At 38.2% G+C, this 14280-nt stretch overlaps 1 protein-coding gene across 2 annotated transcripts; it reads right to left on the bottom strand.

Annotated features, from left to right (window-relative positions):
• Window positions 1–1389: 1389 nt before the first annotated feature.
• LOC139692004 (G-protein coupled receptor 143-like) lies at window positions 1390–11129 on the bottom strand. Of its 2 annotated transcripts, XM_071590008.1 has the most exons (7): window positions 11072–11129; window positions 10510–10895; window positions 10279–10390; window positions 9957–10051; window positions 9553–9731; window positions 6279–6600; window positions 1390–2193 (listed from the first exon to the last, which is right to left on the bottom strand). In XM_071590008.1, exons 2-7 carry the CDS (start codon window positions 10657–10659, stop codon window positions 1834–1836), a joined length of 1218 nt encoding a protein of 405 aa, XP_071446109.1. In that variant the 5' UTR covers window positions 10660–10895; window positions 11072–11129; the 3' UTR covers window positions 1390–1833. The 2 variants fall into 2 exon arrangements, with proteins under 2 accessions (XP_071446109.1, XP_071446108.1); XM_071590007.1 differs by lacking the exon at window positions 11072–11129 and having other exon boundaries at window positions 10510–11061.
• Window positions 11130–14280: the final 3151 nt, after the last annotated feature.

The following is a 14280-nucleotide window of genomic DNA, read 5'->3' on the forward strand; positions in this document are numbered from 1 at the left end:
ATGTAGAAAAATATTTTAAGAATGTGCCTTTCAAATGTATATAATAAAACTTTGTCTTGTCACTAGGTTCATATTTTATTTCAAAATGTAAGTTGCTTTCTGGACAGCCATCATAATTATCCTGCCAAAGGCATTGCAAAAACTGATTCAAGAACAAGGATAATCTCAAAAGTAAGGTCTTCAATTTTTTAGAAATAGAAAAAAACCATTTATTTTCTATGATAAATAATACATCATTTTAAAGATTGATGAATAATATATTTTTCTACATAATCGCCATTTCGGTCGATGCATTTTTGTAAACGCTGTGACAGTTTTTGTATGCCCATGTCGTACCAGCTCACCACCATGAACGAGTTGATTCTTCACGTGAATTTCTTTGCCTCTATGCATATGAAAAGGATAGATTTTTGGACTCCATTGTCACGGGTGATGAAACCTGAGCATACTTCACTTCACACCTGAGACCAAACGACAATCATGTGAGTGGCGGCATCCCTCTTCGCCCAAGCGACGAAAATTCAAACAAACACAGTCTGCCCGTAAAAAGTCATGGCAACTGTGTTTTGGGATTGGATGGGGGGGTATTGTTGGTCAACTTCATGCCTGCTAGGACCACAATAAACGCTGACAAGTACTGTGAAACATTGAAAAAACTCAAAGACGGGCAATTCAGAATCGAAGAAGAGGAATGTTGAGCAAGGGCATATGCATTCTTCAAAACAATGCTCGCCCACACGTTGCCCACCAAACCGTCGCTCTCCTGCAAGACTTTGGTTGGAACATTGTCAATCACCAACGCTATACTCTGGACTTTGCCCCCAGTGACTTTCACTTGTTTAACAATTCAGCTCTGGCGAAGAAATAAAAGATGAAGTTCAACGTTTCCTCAAGGACATGGCGGCAAGCTGGTATGACATGGGCGTACAAAAACTGTCACAGCATTCACAAAAGTGCACCGACCGAAATGGCGATTATGTAGAAAAATAGATAATTGATCAATCTTTAAAATGATGTGTATAGCATAGAAAATAAATGGTTTTTTCTATTTCTAAAAAATTGGAGACCTTACTTTAGGGATTATCCTCGTAATAGTCCCGTAATTCTGAAGGATAATTTTTTTCAAAATTGTCCTTTTTATATAGTGAATCCTTACTTCAATGGAGTGCATACTACTTGGACATCAGAGATATTGGTCAGCGTATTCTAAATGGCATGCATTGTTTCATGATCACTAGTAGGTGCGTAGAATACCCATGGGACAAGGTGTTTGTTTGAATTCGTGTGATAGTGGACTATGTATTATGCATGTGCCTTATCATAAATCAGCCTTTTGAATAAAAAATAATTGTGCAGCACTGAACTGTTTTCAATCTAGTATTCTTTTATTTCTTTTCAGCAGCAGAAGAGATTTGAAAACATTAATTTAAATAAAAATGGTATATAATAATGCAATAGTTGAACTAACTTTGATAGTATTAAAACATTCACTTGAAGGATGCATAATTTAGATTCCAAGTGCTATAAAAATACACAAAAATAGTGAATATAAAAAAATTTAAAAAAAGAAAAATAGTCTTTAGCAAAAAATGAAATTGCACAACAAATCCAATACATGTAAAAAAAAGCAGTTTCTTAATATGCATACAAAAAGCACCTTCGCTACTGAACAAGTAGCACACCTTATGGACAGAAACCATAGCAATAAATATGAACCATGCAAACATCACATCAATTTGCAACAGCACTCAATGTCAAAATAGCATGTCATGAAAATTATATTTTTTATAGGATAACACGAAGGACTAAGACAATAAACATGCTTGTTAAAAATCACTGAGACACTGACATCACCCCAAGATTATTTTCCGAGCCATTATTAATACTGACAGGACCACAAGCATCACTTGTACCCCTACGTCTCATTAAAAGAGGGGTTCTTTCACTATCGCCGGCTAATTCTCTGTCTTCTTCTTCGACACCTTCCTTGATGCTGCCTTGCAACTGAGGGGAAGAGCTGGATCTAGGCGTTCTAAAGTATGCAGCCAACGCAGCACCAGAAGGGCTGTCGGAGCTGGGAATATTGTTCTCTGGTTGAGTCCTGCACGGAAGGTAGATCCTTTCCCTGCTCGTCTTGCCCCATTTACGATATACAATACTGTTAAATAATGCCTGAAGGGGATTGGTAAATGCCTGGAAAATTAAGAGATGTCCTTATTAATTTCAGAAACTGGTATTACCTTGAACTTAGTTCTATAAGCAATAGAATGAAAGAAATTCACCATACACTGACAATAAATAGGCTCATTTATGCATTACATCAGTGAGAAATTAAATATAAAGAAGTGGCTGGATGAGTACTTATGAGGGTGATCTGAAAAGTGTCTGAGACCTTCAGCAGGGAAAATATGTTACTTATATGATGGGATTAGGACTATAATCCCTTTCAAAGAAGGGCCCTTGTGCCTCCACTTACTTAAACATCACAATTTCAGATTTAAATTTGTGGAATTCCTTCATTTTGAGGGTAAAAAAGAAACTACACTTTCACAAAAAAGATTTGATACTTCACGACCATGGTTTCGATGCTGCACATCATCATCAGGTAACATACATCAACATTTTTTTCAACTTATATAGTCTGGCTCCAAGAGGGGAGTAAGGGAGAGGAGAGGGGGTAAGGTAGGGGGAGTAAGGGAGAGGGGTTAAGTTGAATTTAGGTGCAGCAACCTATTAAAGGTCTAGGGGAGGGGGTCGACATACTTAACCCGCCAATCCTTTCACAGCCAAAAACACTTCTGAAGGTTTTTTCAGAATGCTGTTTCTCTCCACCACCAATTTTTGCTTTATCTCATCCCAGCTCTCAATGCCTGCTAGCCCTGGTGGCAGTGGGTAACGTCCTTGCCTGCCAACCCAGAGGTCGTGGGTCCGATTCCCACCTAGGAAGGTTTTCCTTTACCTAGGATGTTTGTAATTGTCGTCAATTTATGTGCAATGTGTAGGGGTTAGGTGGGAGAAGGGACAATAAAGTCTCAATCTTGCTCGAATAAAGTGGTTAAATAAATAAAATAAATATGGGTTCCTTTCAATGGCATCTTCAATTTCGGAAACATCCAGAAGTCGCAGGGAGCCATGTCTGGAGAGTAGGGAAGTTGGTGAATGACCATAGTCATGATGCAACTGCCAGTTTTTGGCTTCCCAAGGTCTGGTCTTTTGCTCAGAACTGCAGCACGGAGTCAGCAGAGAACTTGTTGACAGTTCTATTTTCTTACTTTTTGTCCTTCATGTGCATATTCCTGTAGCACAATTCCATGGATATCGAAGAACACAGCATCACTTTGAATTTGCTTTGCACCTGTCATACTTTTTTTGATCCTGGGGACTCTGTATGCTTCCATTGCGATGGCTGCACTTTTGTTTCCGGGTCATACCTACACACCAATGACGCATCTCCAGTTATCATGGTGTTTAACAACTCATGATCAATGTTGGTAATGTCCAGCAGGTCCTGTGCGACCCCAAAACAGAGTACTTTCTCTTCTGATGACAGCAGCTTGGTCACAAATTTTGCAGCCACTCAGCTCATATTCAACTCTTCATGCAAAATTGCATGTGGAATCCTTACTTATCCCAACCTCTTTGCCAATATCTCGTACGGTCAAACGCGATCTCCCATTGCCAGATTTTACACCCTCTCAGCAACAGCTGCAATCTGAGCGGTAGGTGGCCTCCCAGAAAGCTGGTAATTTTCCACCAATGTGCAGCCATTTTTGAATCGATTGAACCATGCCTTTCTTGATTTGGGACCCCCCCCCACAGCATCTCCAGACACGAGCTGAATCTTACGAATTGTTTTGCTTTGAGAATCACCAAGCTTTTGACAAAATTTGACGTTTGACAGCACCTCATTCGGCGGCCAACAGGCAAGGACTGGCTCACTCGAAGGCAGAGAAAAACATTCAAGCATGCGCATTTAGCTGTCTCCTTTCATTGTGCACACTGGTGTTGCCTTAGCATTACTAATGTGCATGGGAAAATTTAAGGTCAGATACTTTTTGAGAGGTTTCTTATATAGTATGTGGCAGAAAACAATTTGTCCCCCTCCCTCATTATAACAGCTTAATGAATTTCTAAAGGATTTGATAGGTTTGGAATGAAACAAAATCAACAAAGAGTATACTAAAGAAAAATAATTGTTTCAAAAAGAGTCAATAGCCAAATGATACAAAACTGGAGAAAGAACTTTAGAAAGGAAGCACGAGGATGTATGCCTTCATATAAATAAAACATTCCTGACAAATCCCGATGCTTTTTTGGATGTGAGATGGCTAACACCCCTTGCCCTCCTTGGAGCCTCTGGCAATAAATAATGCCCACAGCTGGCCAGCCTGTCAATGTCCAGTTTTCGGTTTCATTCCCAATATCCCCCCTCACAAGAGATAGAGAGTGCGTGTGAAACTACGAGTAGATGAGGTCTTAGACAGATCTAGTCCACTCATCTTTGATTATCAATCCTATGAATGGTTTGTAACAGCTCTCAATGTTATCCTGGTGAGATGCCATTTCCAAGATGTTACCTGCCCATTGCTGAGTTCTCTCATAGATTCTTACACAGGCAACTTCGATGACCTTTTAATTCATTCGACAGAAAAATTCAACAGATTCCGTAGCAGGTTGCAGTATAACATCTTCAGGTAGAAATACAGGTCAAGCACAGGATATATATCTCTGGGCGTAGGGGAAGAAGAGGAAGGAAGGAAAGCAAGGATTGGTTGAGGTAGGAAGGGGGGGCTTAAAGTTTATGGTTGGAGGGGGAGGAGGAGGATTGGTAATATTGATAAATTAGCAGGCTGGGAGGAGGGATTAATACAATGTTGAAAAAGGTTTGCTTGGCGTCGGGTTAGTTGGCAGAGGAGTGGGGGAATGGGTATTGTGAACGGGGAGAACGGCATTGGGTAAGTAGTCAGGTGATTAAGTAGCAGGCTGGGATAAGGTGTTACTACATTGTTGAAATGGTTTGCTTCATGTCAGGTTAGTTGGCAGATGGGCGAGGGGAAATACAATAACAAGGAACGTGAAGGGTAAAGAAAATCGTTGGCCAAAACATCTCCAAAATTCCTGGGCTGAAGAATTTCTAATTGCTCCAACACATCGACACGGTGGCCTTTCTTCTCTATGTGCAGGATTTCGGGGATGAAATTGCTGCTATGGCCACAATCTCTCAGGTGTTTGGCGAAGAGTGGCGTGGAGATGTTGTTTGTGAAACACGCCTTTATTCTCATTTCAAATCTTCTTCCCATCTGGCCTATGTATATCCGGTTGCAGTCTTTGCAGAGGAGTTTGTAAACCCCACTCGTGTGTAAGGGTTAAACTTGGTCCTTTGTGTGGCATAACAGATGGCTTAATTTTGTTCTATTTTAGAAGGCTGGTCACACCTTTTCTTTTGGGAGGTTTCTTTGCACTTTTGACAATTGGCCACAGAAAGGGTATCTCTGCCACTGTGGCTGGTTTTCTGTAGATGAGGAAGAACTATACCTGGCTAATTTGGTTAAACGGGATAGTTTTCTATTGTAAAGTTTATCCATTAACTCTTCTCTATATCCATTGTTCACTGCAATTTGTTCTATAATGCTCAGTTTTTTAAGAGTGTTCTCTTTAGACATGGGGATAGAACATGCTCTGTGTAACATGGGGAGGAAGGCCGATAATTTTTTAGAGAACTAGCGCCTAGCATTATGGTGAATGGCTTGGTCTGTATAACACTGTTTTCTGAAAATAGGAAAATCAAACCTATTGCTTTTAATTGTAATAGCTAGGTCTAGAAAGTTGAGGGATGCGTCTCCTTCTCATCCCTCGGTAAATTTTATATGTTTATCTCTGGAATTGAGGAAACCATAAACTTTTAGCCACCCCTCTTCCTACCTCAACCAATCCTTGCTTTCCTAGTACTAGTTTTGAGGGGAGGCGACCGACAGCTAAGGTCATTTGCGCCATAGGGGATGGATAGGAAAGGATGAAGGGTGGAGAGAAACCCGGCGTCGGCATTAGCCTACTCTTTACGAAAGGCGCCAAGGGGTCCACAGTCCTCCCTTCTCTTCCCCTCTACCCAGGGCTATATATACTGTGTTTAACCTGTATTTTTACCAGATGAAGTTATACCATACTGAAACCTAGGTCGTAAATAAAAATTTTCTATGTGGAAAAGCCAAATTGGTTATTTTTCAATTTCAATATCCAATATTATTTAACAAACTATAAAAAAACTATGGACTACTTACCATGATGTACCAAAATGTTAGAACGACATTCTTTGGAAGATCAAACCAACGTATCCAAAGGAGGAAGCTGTTGACAACATTAGGTAACCAACAAATATAAAATGCCACATTTATGGCTAAAAACTTTAAACGCACAGTATCTACTACATTGCGTTCTCTCCTTGTATATTGTGAAAGCCCAACACTGACAGCATCTCTAGCTTCTTTTGTTGCTAAGTGGTACAAAACTGGATTAACAACCATTACAGTAGCTATTAGAACCAGTGTAGCAAAGTAATTTGGCAGCACACGAGTAAAGGTTTTGACCCCAAGGCCATGACACCTGAAACAAAGAAATTACAACATCAACTATGGAAACACATTCCAGAAAAATTACCCACACTGTAGTTAACAATATTAATTAACGAATTAAGGGACTTAAGAACTCCATTAAACTCCCACCATTTATAATAAATTTTGTTTTTAACCATCAAAAAAATGTCTCTAGTGGGCTAAGATTTTAATATGAAATCTGACCTGATCACATCATCAACATCCTAAAAGAAGCCCCTCTTCAACTCTGTAATCTTCCTTCTTCCCTTCATTCCGTCAAAAACATCCCTATCCTATTCCTGCCCCTTCCTCACTTAAATTCTCCCCTCTATCACAGTAATCATTATCCCACTGCCAATTAACATGCATCTTGCCAGCACTTGCTGATAGTGGAGCGGATAGATTCCTAATTTTCCAGCAGCTTGAACAAATTATTCCACTCAACATTGTTTAAAGCCTCCTTGAAGTCCATGAATGCTATTTACAGCGACTTTTTGGCACATACCATTTTTTACTCAGCCAGAATCCTTAGACAAATCATTAGGCCTTAGTAGGTGCATTAGGCCTTAGTAGCAAAACCAATCTCCAAGCTGTGGGACGTCAGTCATCATATACCTCTGTGCGCCAACCATGCCACGAAAAAAATGATATTGACAATCGAGAACCGTTACACAACTACTAAGTTTTGTGCTGAAACTGAAAAAATCTCTTGAGGAGATTAACAAAATGATTCGTGAGGCTTACGGGGACTCTGCTCTGTCCGACTCACAAGTTTTCAGGTGGTAAAAGGCTTTTAAGGTGGGCCGGGAAGAGGCTCACGATGAACAATGCTATGGGTGGCCATCAACCAGCAAAACTGACAACAATGTGGCTTGTGTTTGACAATCATTGGACCCTGACAGTCAATTGAGTATCAAGATGGTTGCCAATGAACTGAACTTTTTGTCAACTGTTGCGTTTTGCATTGTTACTGAAGATTTAGCGATGAGGAAAGTGTGCGCCTAGCTTGTCCTCAAGGTGTTGTCAGACGACCAAAAGACCAGTCGAGTGGAAATTTCAAGTGAACTTTCGCAACGTATTGAAAATGAACCTGATTATTTGTACAAAGTCATCACTGGTCATGAAACCTGGGTTTTTTAATACAACCCAGAAACAAAATGCCAATGCTCTGAGTGGCACACCAACCAGTCCCCCAAGCTCAAAAAAGGCAAGAATGAGCAAATAAAAGGTGAAAACAATGCTCATTGTCCTTTTCAACAGTAAAGAAGTGGTTCATAAGGAGTTTGCACCTCAAGGACAGACAGTTAACGCTGCCTACTATGTGGATGTACTGGAAAGACTCAGAAAAAGGGTCATCAGGATGAGGAAAGACATCTCCGCTACATAGCAACTCCATCAAGACAACGTGCTATGAGTCCACGAGTTCCTGGCCGGATGACCAGGTGCCAACGCTGCCCCAGCCCCCCTATAGTCCTGACGTTGCCACAGCAGACTTCTTTTTGTTCCCTCGGACTATGGCAGCCCTGAAAGGAACCCATTTTACCTCCATAGAAGAAGAAATCTAATTAGCCATGACACCTTCCAGGGTACACCTGAAAGGTGTACCCTGCACGTACCAATCATGGCAGAGTCGCTGGAAAAAATGTGTAGAGGCCCAAGGAGAGTAATTTGAAGAATTTTAAGTGTTTGTGCAAAACTGTTCTTTAAATTACTTTTAAAAAATAATTGCATTAGTTTCGGAACGCACCCTGTATACATACTGTAAAAGATCACATGGGTCCAAAAAAAACCCTTGCCCACAATGAGGTGAATTTTTTACAACTGGTGGTTAGTCATAGGCCATAATCCCCGACTGTGTATTATAAGGGTTGGGAATTTTGTGACCCATGTTTCTGGGTTACACCCATCCCCTCCTACTCCACCACACTCTCCCCTCCTGCTTTATTTCACCTCCCCACTCCCATATCATCAGAACAGCCATCTCAAATTAACTGGGTCCCTAGATCCTTCCAATGCCCATGTCCACATGAGACGTGTCCCTGAGCCTTTCCCATTAAGAAACTCTAGAGCTAGACCAGATTTTTTAAAATTAAATAATCCACAGTAATCAACCCAAATGTATATTTGATTAGTGAGATTTGAGTGACCCTGGCACTGGCAAAATACACACATAAGGGAAATCCTGCCCATTGCTCAAGTATGCTGTCTCAAGAAGATATGGTACTTACTCAAAAAAATAAAACCCTAGGACCCTCCCATTAGAGCCAAACGATCTATCCTCTAGACTGCCATATTACCAGAAACTAAACAAATATATGCGCATAAACCAGATGTCCTCCTTTTGACAGAACAGTCTTACTGCACATCTTTCTATCTTCAGTGCATCTCGAAGAATACCTTAGTGATCTCCTTCGTTAAACATGGACTTAGAATGTCCTGCATTTTTTCAACATCAGATAAGGTCAGTTCTAATGAACTATGTGGATGACACTAACTGGCTATGTTTTAATCTTGTTCAGAATATTTCATTTCAACTTCCCTCGGGTAACTTTGGTGGATTCCTACCACAGTGTATTTCACAAAGGACAAACAACTGTTCATTTAAATGAATGATTTTTCTAAAACTTATGCAGACAAGACAGTACAAATTTGGGTTCAGTATTACATCAGTTCCTTTGATTAGGAGGTTAGCCACTCTTTGCTACTAGTTCACTTAAATGTTGTTATAGTTGGATCACTCTGGAGTATTTTAATAGTCGTAGATAGGCACCTCTGTCACAATACATCATCTTCATAATTCACATGACATGAATTACAAAGTTTCACATGTCATTCAGGGATTTTTTTTGTAGGATTTGTAATAACGAATGGTACCTTTAAGAGATGTTTTCCAGCTTAGGTGATAATTACCATTAAGTATGATTATTATAAAATATAATGCTATTTTTCAGGTGTAACTTACTTAGCATCAGGAATATACAAAATGGAGAGCCCAGTTGTTGTCAAGATTGCTGGAACTAACCACGCTATTGTGTGGTACAATTTAAATTTACAGTCTTTACCCTGAAGCACACGACGTACATCCACAGCATAGCACAATGTCCAGCACCAGGTGGCACCATAAAAATATTGTATCCAAGCCTACAAATAGGAGATATCATACTGGGTGATTATAGCATGGGCACATGATGAATTTTTATAAGTCGTTACTTTAAAATAAAAATCAAAAGAAAATATAACTTCATTTAAAAATAAAGTCAGAATGACCACGTTTTTACGTATCATTGATTGTTAGTATGTTCTACTCTACAGGCAACTCAAACTGATGATTATATAACATGCAACTACATACACAGCTTCACTTACTGAAATAATAGCACAGAATAGCGTGCTGGCAGTGTTATCGGCCGAAGGCTGTAGATTTTCGTAATTAATCCACAGCACTGACCTCACAAATACACCTATATATATAGAACAAAAATGTTGATTCATTACTATTTTTTCTTAATATTGGAAGCGGTGAACCACATTTTAACCGGTAGAGAAAATAATTTTTTTGAAATTATAGTCAGGGTATATCATTTATATTTAAAAGGCAACATCTTTTAATAATTGATTGAAATGTGGACAGTTACTATCAATGGAAAGGTGGGCATGTACACTTTTAACGATGAGAACAAATAATAACCTGCTGAGGCCATGAGATCTGCAAGTGCGAGACAAGCAATAATTTGCCTTCCTCTTGTAGTGGGAAAGTAAACCCATCTATGAATTGGATAGATTTCTTCTCTAGGTAGGATCTGTAAAGCAGTCGTTACATGAACACGAGTGTTACATAACAAATGGTATTTAATTATAAAAGGAAACGGAACTTGATTTACTCCGAAATTATGACTTTCCAAACAGCTACTTTAGTTACCTGGTATATTGCACCCAAAATTCCAATAAACGACGACACGAGAACCAAATAATTATACGTTTCTGAGTTAAACTCAAAAAGTATTTTATAAGCTGGGTCATCAGGTTTGGGAAGATGACAGCAGAATGTCTGTATTGTTGGATCAGCCATTTCAACTACATATGTCAAGGTCTACCTTTTGTATTTACACGTTCATGTTCTTCTGCTGCAATCCACTGTTGAACTGACACCTGTCTGATTGACTATTCAAATTCGCGGTTCTTGAAGTTTTAAGAAATCAAAGTTTCAAAATGAAAAGTAAGCCCCGTCTTCATAGTAAGAACTTATTTAAAAACTCTGGTAACGAAAGTGAGAGACTGTCAACAGTCTCTTGACTACACTTTGTCCTGGAATAAAACCAAGGAATCTTGGCAATTAATGTACACCCTTACGCGAACAGACATTCTTCTCTGATATTTAACTACCACATAGATTTTCAATGAGAATAGTTAAACATGGTTTCGATACAAATGGACTAACTTCTTCGGTTCGACGAGAATTATGTCTACGTTACGTAAGTTACCTGCTTGAAGTCTTGAAACGATGAAACCGAAACTACAATCCCACGGTGAGCCGTCGCCTACCTGCTATGCAGTGTTGCCATTTATTTAATACTTAAGCGCCACTTTAAATTTTGTTACCTCAAAATCATTTACGTTTTAACAAACTTTTCTTTCGGCGCACTATAAAGGATTATGGTAAATTTTGTTTTGCAAGAATAATTAACCCTGATATGATATAAGATAGAAATGAACAACTCTTTGTATTTTTAAGGATAGCTATTACCGTCCTTCGCCTGCCTGTTTTTTACGCTGGGGTTCCGATAAACTTTTGCCTGTCTTGATTTGAGTACACACCATCTAAATTTACTTCCCATCATTCCCCGACACCATTCAAAGTACTAAAATGTTGTGATATCATTTACTATTGAGGTCATTTGCGCTAACCCAGGGTTAGTGAACGATATTGGAATAATTGGATCCATAGTTAATGTGGAGGATGGTGGAGAGAAACCCAGTGGAAGAATTATTCTACTTTGGTAAACAATGTCAAGAAGTTCATAGTTTAACATCCAAAACAAAAATTATAAATGGAGAGTCTTGAAGTGAACTCCACAGCATCTGAAATGTAATTTTCTGTCATTGATTTCCTATGTAATCATCGACATTTTAAAAACACCGAACCACTGATTCGTTCCTGATCTTGTGTTTTGGCGTATAGTTTGGCGCAACTGATGCATAAAGAGGTCATTGGTAAAGTTATTCAGATGCAAGAAATGATGGATAAAAGAGGCGACGAGAGTAAGGAGTAGGAGCATACAGGATTAACATGGATTAAAGATAAATATCTCCTTCATTACATTCCTTTAGCTATGAGTTTCCATGGATACCGATAAAGACCACCCCAATAAAAGATTTTGTACATATCGCAAAATAAATACTTAGGGAATGAGATAAGGAATGAGACTAGTTTACATTGAGAAGGAAAAGAAAGACAAAGAGAGAGGATGTGAGCACTTCGTCCCAATGGTCATTAAGGAAAAAAAGAAACCTGTATAGGTGAGGAATAGTGATTTGTGAATATTGGCATTGGCATAACCACCTAGAGCTTGCCACACTCTCAAAGTGGGGTTACATCTATACAAGTTCAGGCTTTAAAATCAATTGCTGGTGTTGTTGAAACCAAACCTGTTTGTAAGCTTGTAGTGGGAAAAAATAAGCTTCCTCTAAATGCAAGGGACATCAAAGCATCTCTGGTTGTGCCAGTAGATAGGGATACTGACAAGGAAGGCTTCCATAAAGTTTCTTCTTGGAAAAATAAATGGAAGCAGCATTGGTTGCAAAGCAAATCCAAGTGAAATGTACAAATTCTTAGGCGCTCCATATACCTCTTCATTTAGGGCATGTAAAATTAACATAAAACATTTGTGGTCATTGTAAAATACCTAATTGACAATTTCCCAAATGCATAACGACTTTTCTTGTGACAATGTTGGTATGAAATATCAATTCTTAAAACTTAATTATATGTTGAAATCACATGATGATCTTCTCAATGGAAATATTTGGTGGGTAGAAGTCTCAGTGAAGAAATGTTTACCTTTATAGTAGGTAAAAACGGCCGCTGTAATTCCAGTGTATAAAAACATTACTCCATAAATTTACCACAACGAATGATTTGAGTGAAAACAGATCCTTACAATGCTAGATCCAAGTCCATGTGACAAGAAATTAATGGAAACTTCTTTACTTCTATCCTCATGAACTAAAACCAAATTCCAAAGATCCTATTTCAATGTACAATGTTAAATGAATAAATTTCTGGGCATTATAATTTACATCCAATGTATCATATCATCATCATCATTTATTCACCAGCAGACCATGTGGTATGGGTTTTGTCAAAGAAAAATATACATATATGTATATAAACCAATAGAAACATGAGGATGCAATTCAAGCTAAATACAGACTGATTCATTGATTATAAGACAGCTATTCATCCTCACTATAAAACATTCTTTCGAATAAAAATTATCTTAATTTACTTTTTAAGGTCACTAAAAACATATTAGATTTCATAAAAGAAGGAAGTTATCATACAAAATAAGTCCCATGTTCTTGGGCCCTTGGTAGGTGCATCTTGTGCCCACAAAATTGATGTGTAGATTGTTTATATTGCGGATACTGTGATTGTGTGAACATCAGCAAAAGTAGGGAAAGTCTTCAGGTTCATTCTATTGTAGACTACAGTAGTAAAAATATAAAAACACCGAAGAGGTAAAAGTTTAAACTGCTTAAATAATTTAAGACTAGGGGCATCATATCTAACATTATCTATCTATGCATTTCAAATTGAATGTTTTTGTATTATTTTTAATGTAACATAAAATACATGTTGCATTTATTGCCCAACACTTGTTAAACTCCAATGAGTTAAGTTTTCTGTGAATTGACATCTTTAATCTTGTTTCCTCCTTTTGTGCAACACAAAAATTAGAGTGGTGGAATTTTTATTTTGTTAAAAGCGATATAAATATTTGAAATTTCAGGTTTGATAACTGCAATAAGAAGCTAGTCTTTAAATTTTATGGGACCCAACTGGCTTTTGGAGATACTTGTACTATATCTGTTATATTTTTATCATTCCCCCTTTGGAAATTTTTCTGCTTTTAAAGCCTCCTTTATCTGCTTGATGTTGCTGCTGCAAATTTTAGAAATAATTCAGCAAATACTATTATTTATGGGGAATTCTGTGTTGACATTGACTCCATGTCCACTATGAAGAATCCGTCAGTTGATTTGCAAAGGGCCCTTAATTTTGCACTATCAGCAAGTTGGCAGGCTAGAGTAATGCAATCTTCTTCTACAATTATTGATAACATTTTCACTGACCTTTCCCCCTTTATTAGCTCCATCTTGGATGAAAATTCTCAGATTACAAAGCTCAGCTGATAAAGTTTCATCCTTTTTTAAACCTAACCCTTGGTCATCTATGCTTCAGTACAGATGGTCCTTCTTACCCTTAACATACTTGCATTTCCATTATTTACTCCAACATCAAATCTCAAGAGTGGAAGCCACTATGATTTAAATAGTTATAAGTAATTTTTTTTCTTTGTTTTTTCCAAGACTTTTGAGCAAGCTATGAAGAACAGATAATTATCATTCCTAACAAAATTCGAAAAACATTTTTAAAACTCAGTTGGGTTTCATGAAAAAAAAGGTCAAC

The sequence above is a fragment of the Hetaerina americana genome, unplaced genomic scaffold (assembly GCF_022747635.1).
Source record: "Hetaerina americana unplaced genomic scaffold, ioHetAmer1.1.p SCAF_4, whole genome shotgun sequence".
Lineage (NCBI taxonomy): Eukaryota > Metazoa > Arthropoda > Insecta > Odonata > Calopterygidae > Hetaerina > Hetaerina americana.

What these genes read in the sequence shown, in the direction of transcription:
- LOC139692004 (XM_071590008.1), bottom strand. Translation starts at nt 10,659, where the DNA reads ATGGCTGATCCAACAATACAGACATTCTGCTGTCATCTTCCCAAACCT. An exon ending in TTGTATATTCCTGATGCTAA is followed by an intron (nt 6,601 to 9,552) that starts GTAAGTTACACC and finishes TCTTTGTTTCAG; the next exon opens with GTGTCATGGCCTTGGGGTCA. An exon ending in TAACATTTTGGTACATCATG is followed by an intron (nt 2,194 to 6,278) that starts GTAAGTAGTCCA and finishes TTAATTTTCCAG; the next exon opens with GCATTTACCAATCCCCTTCA.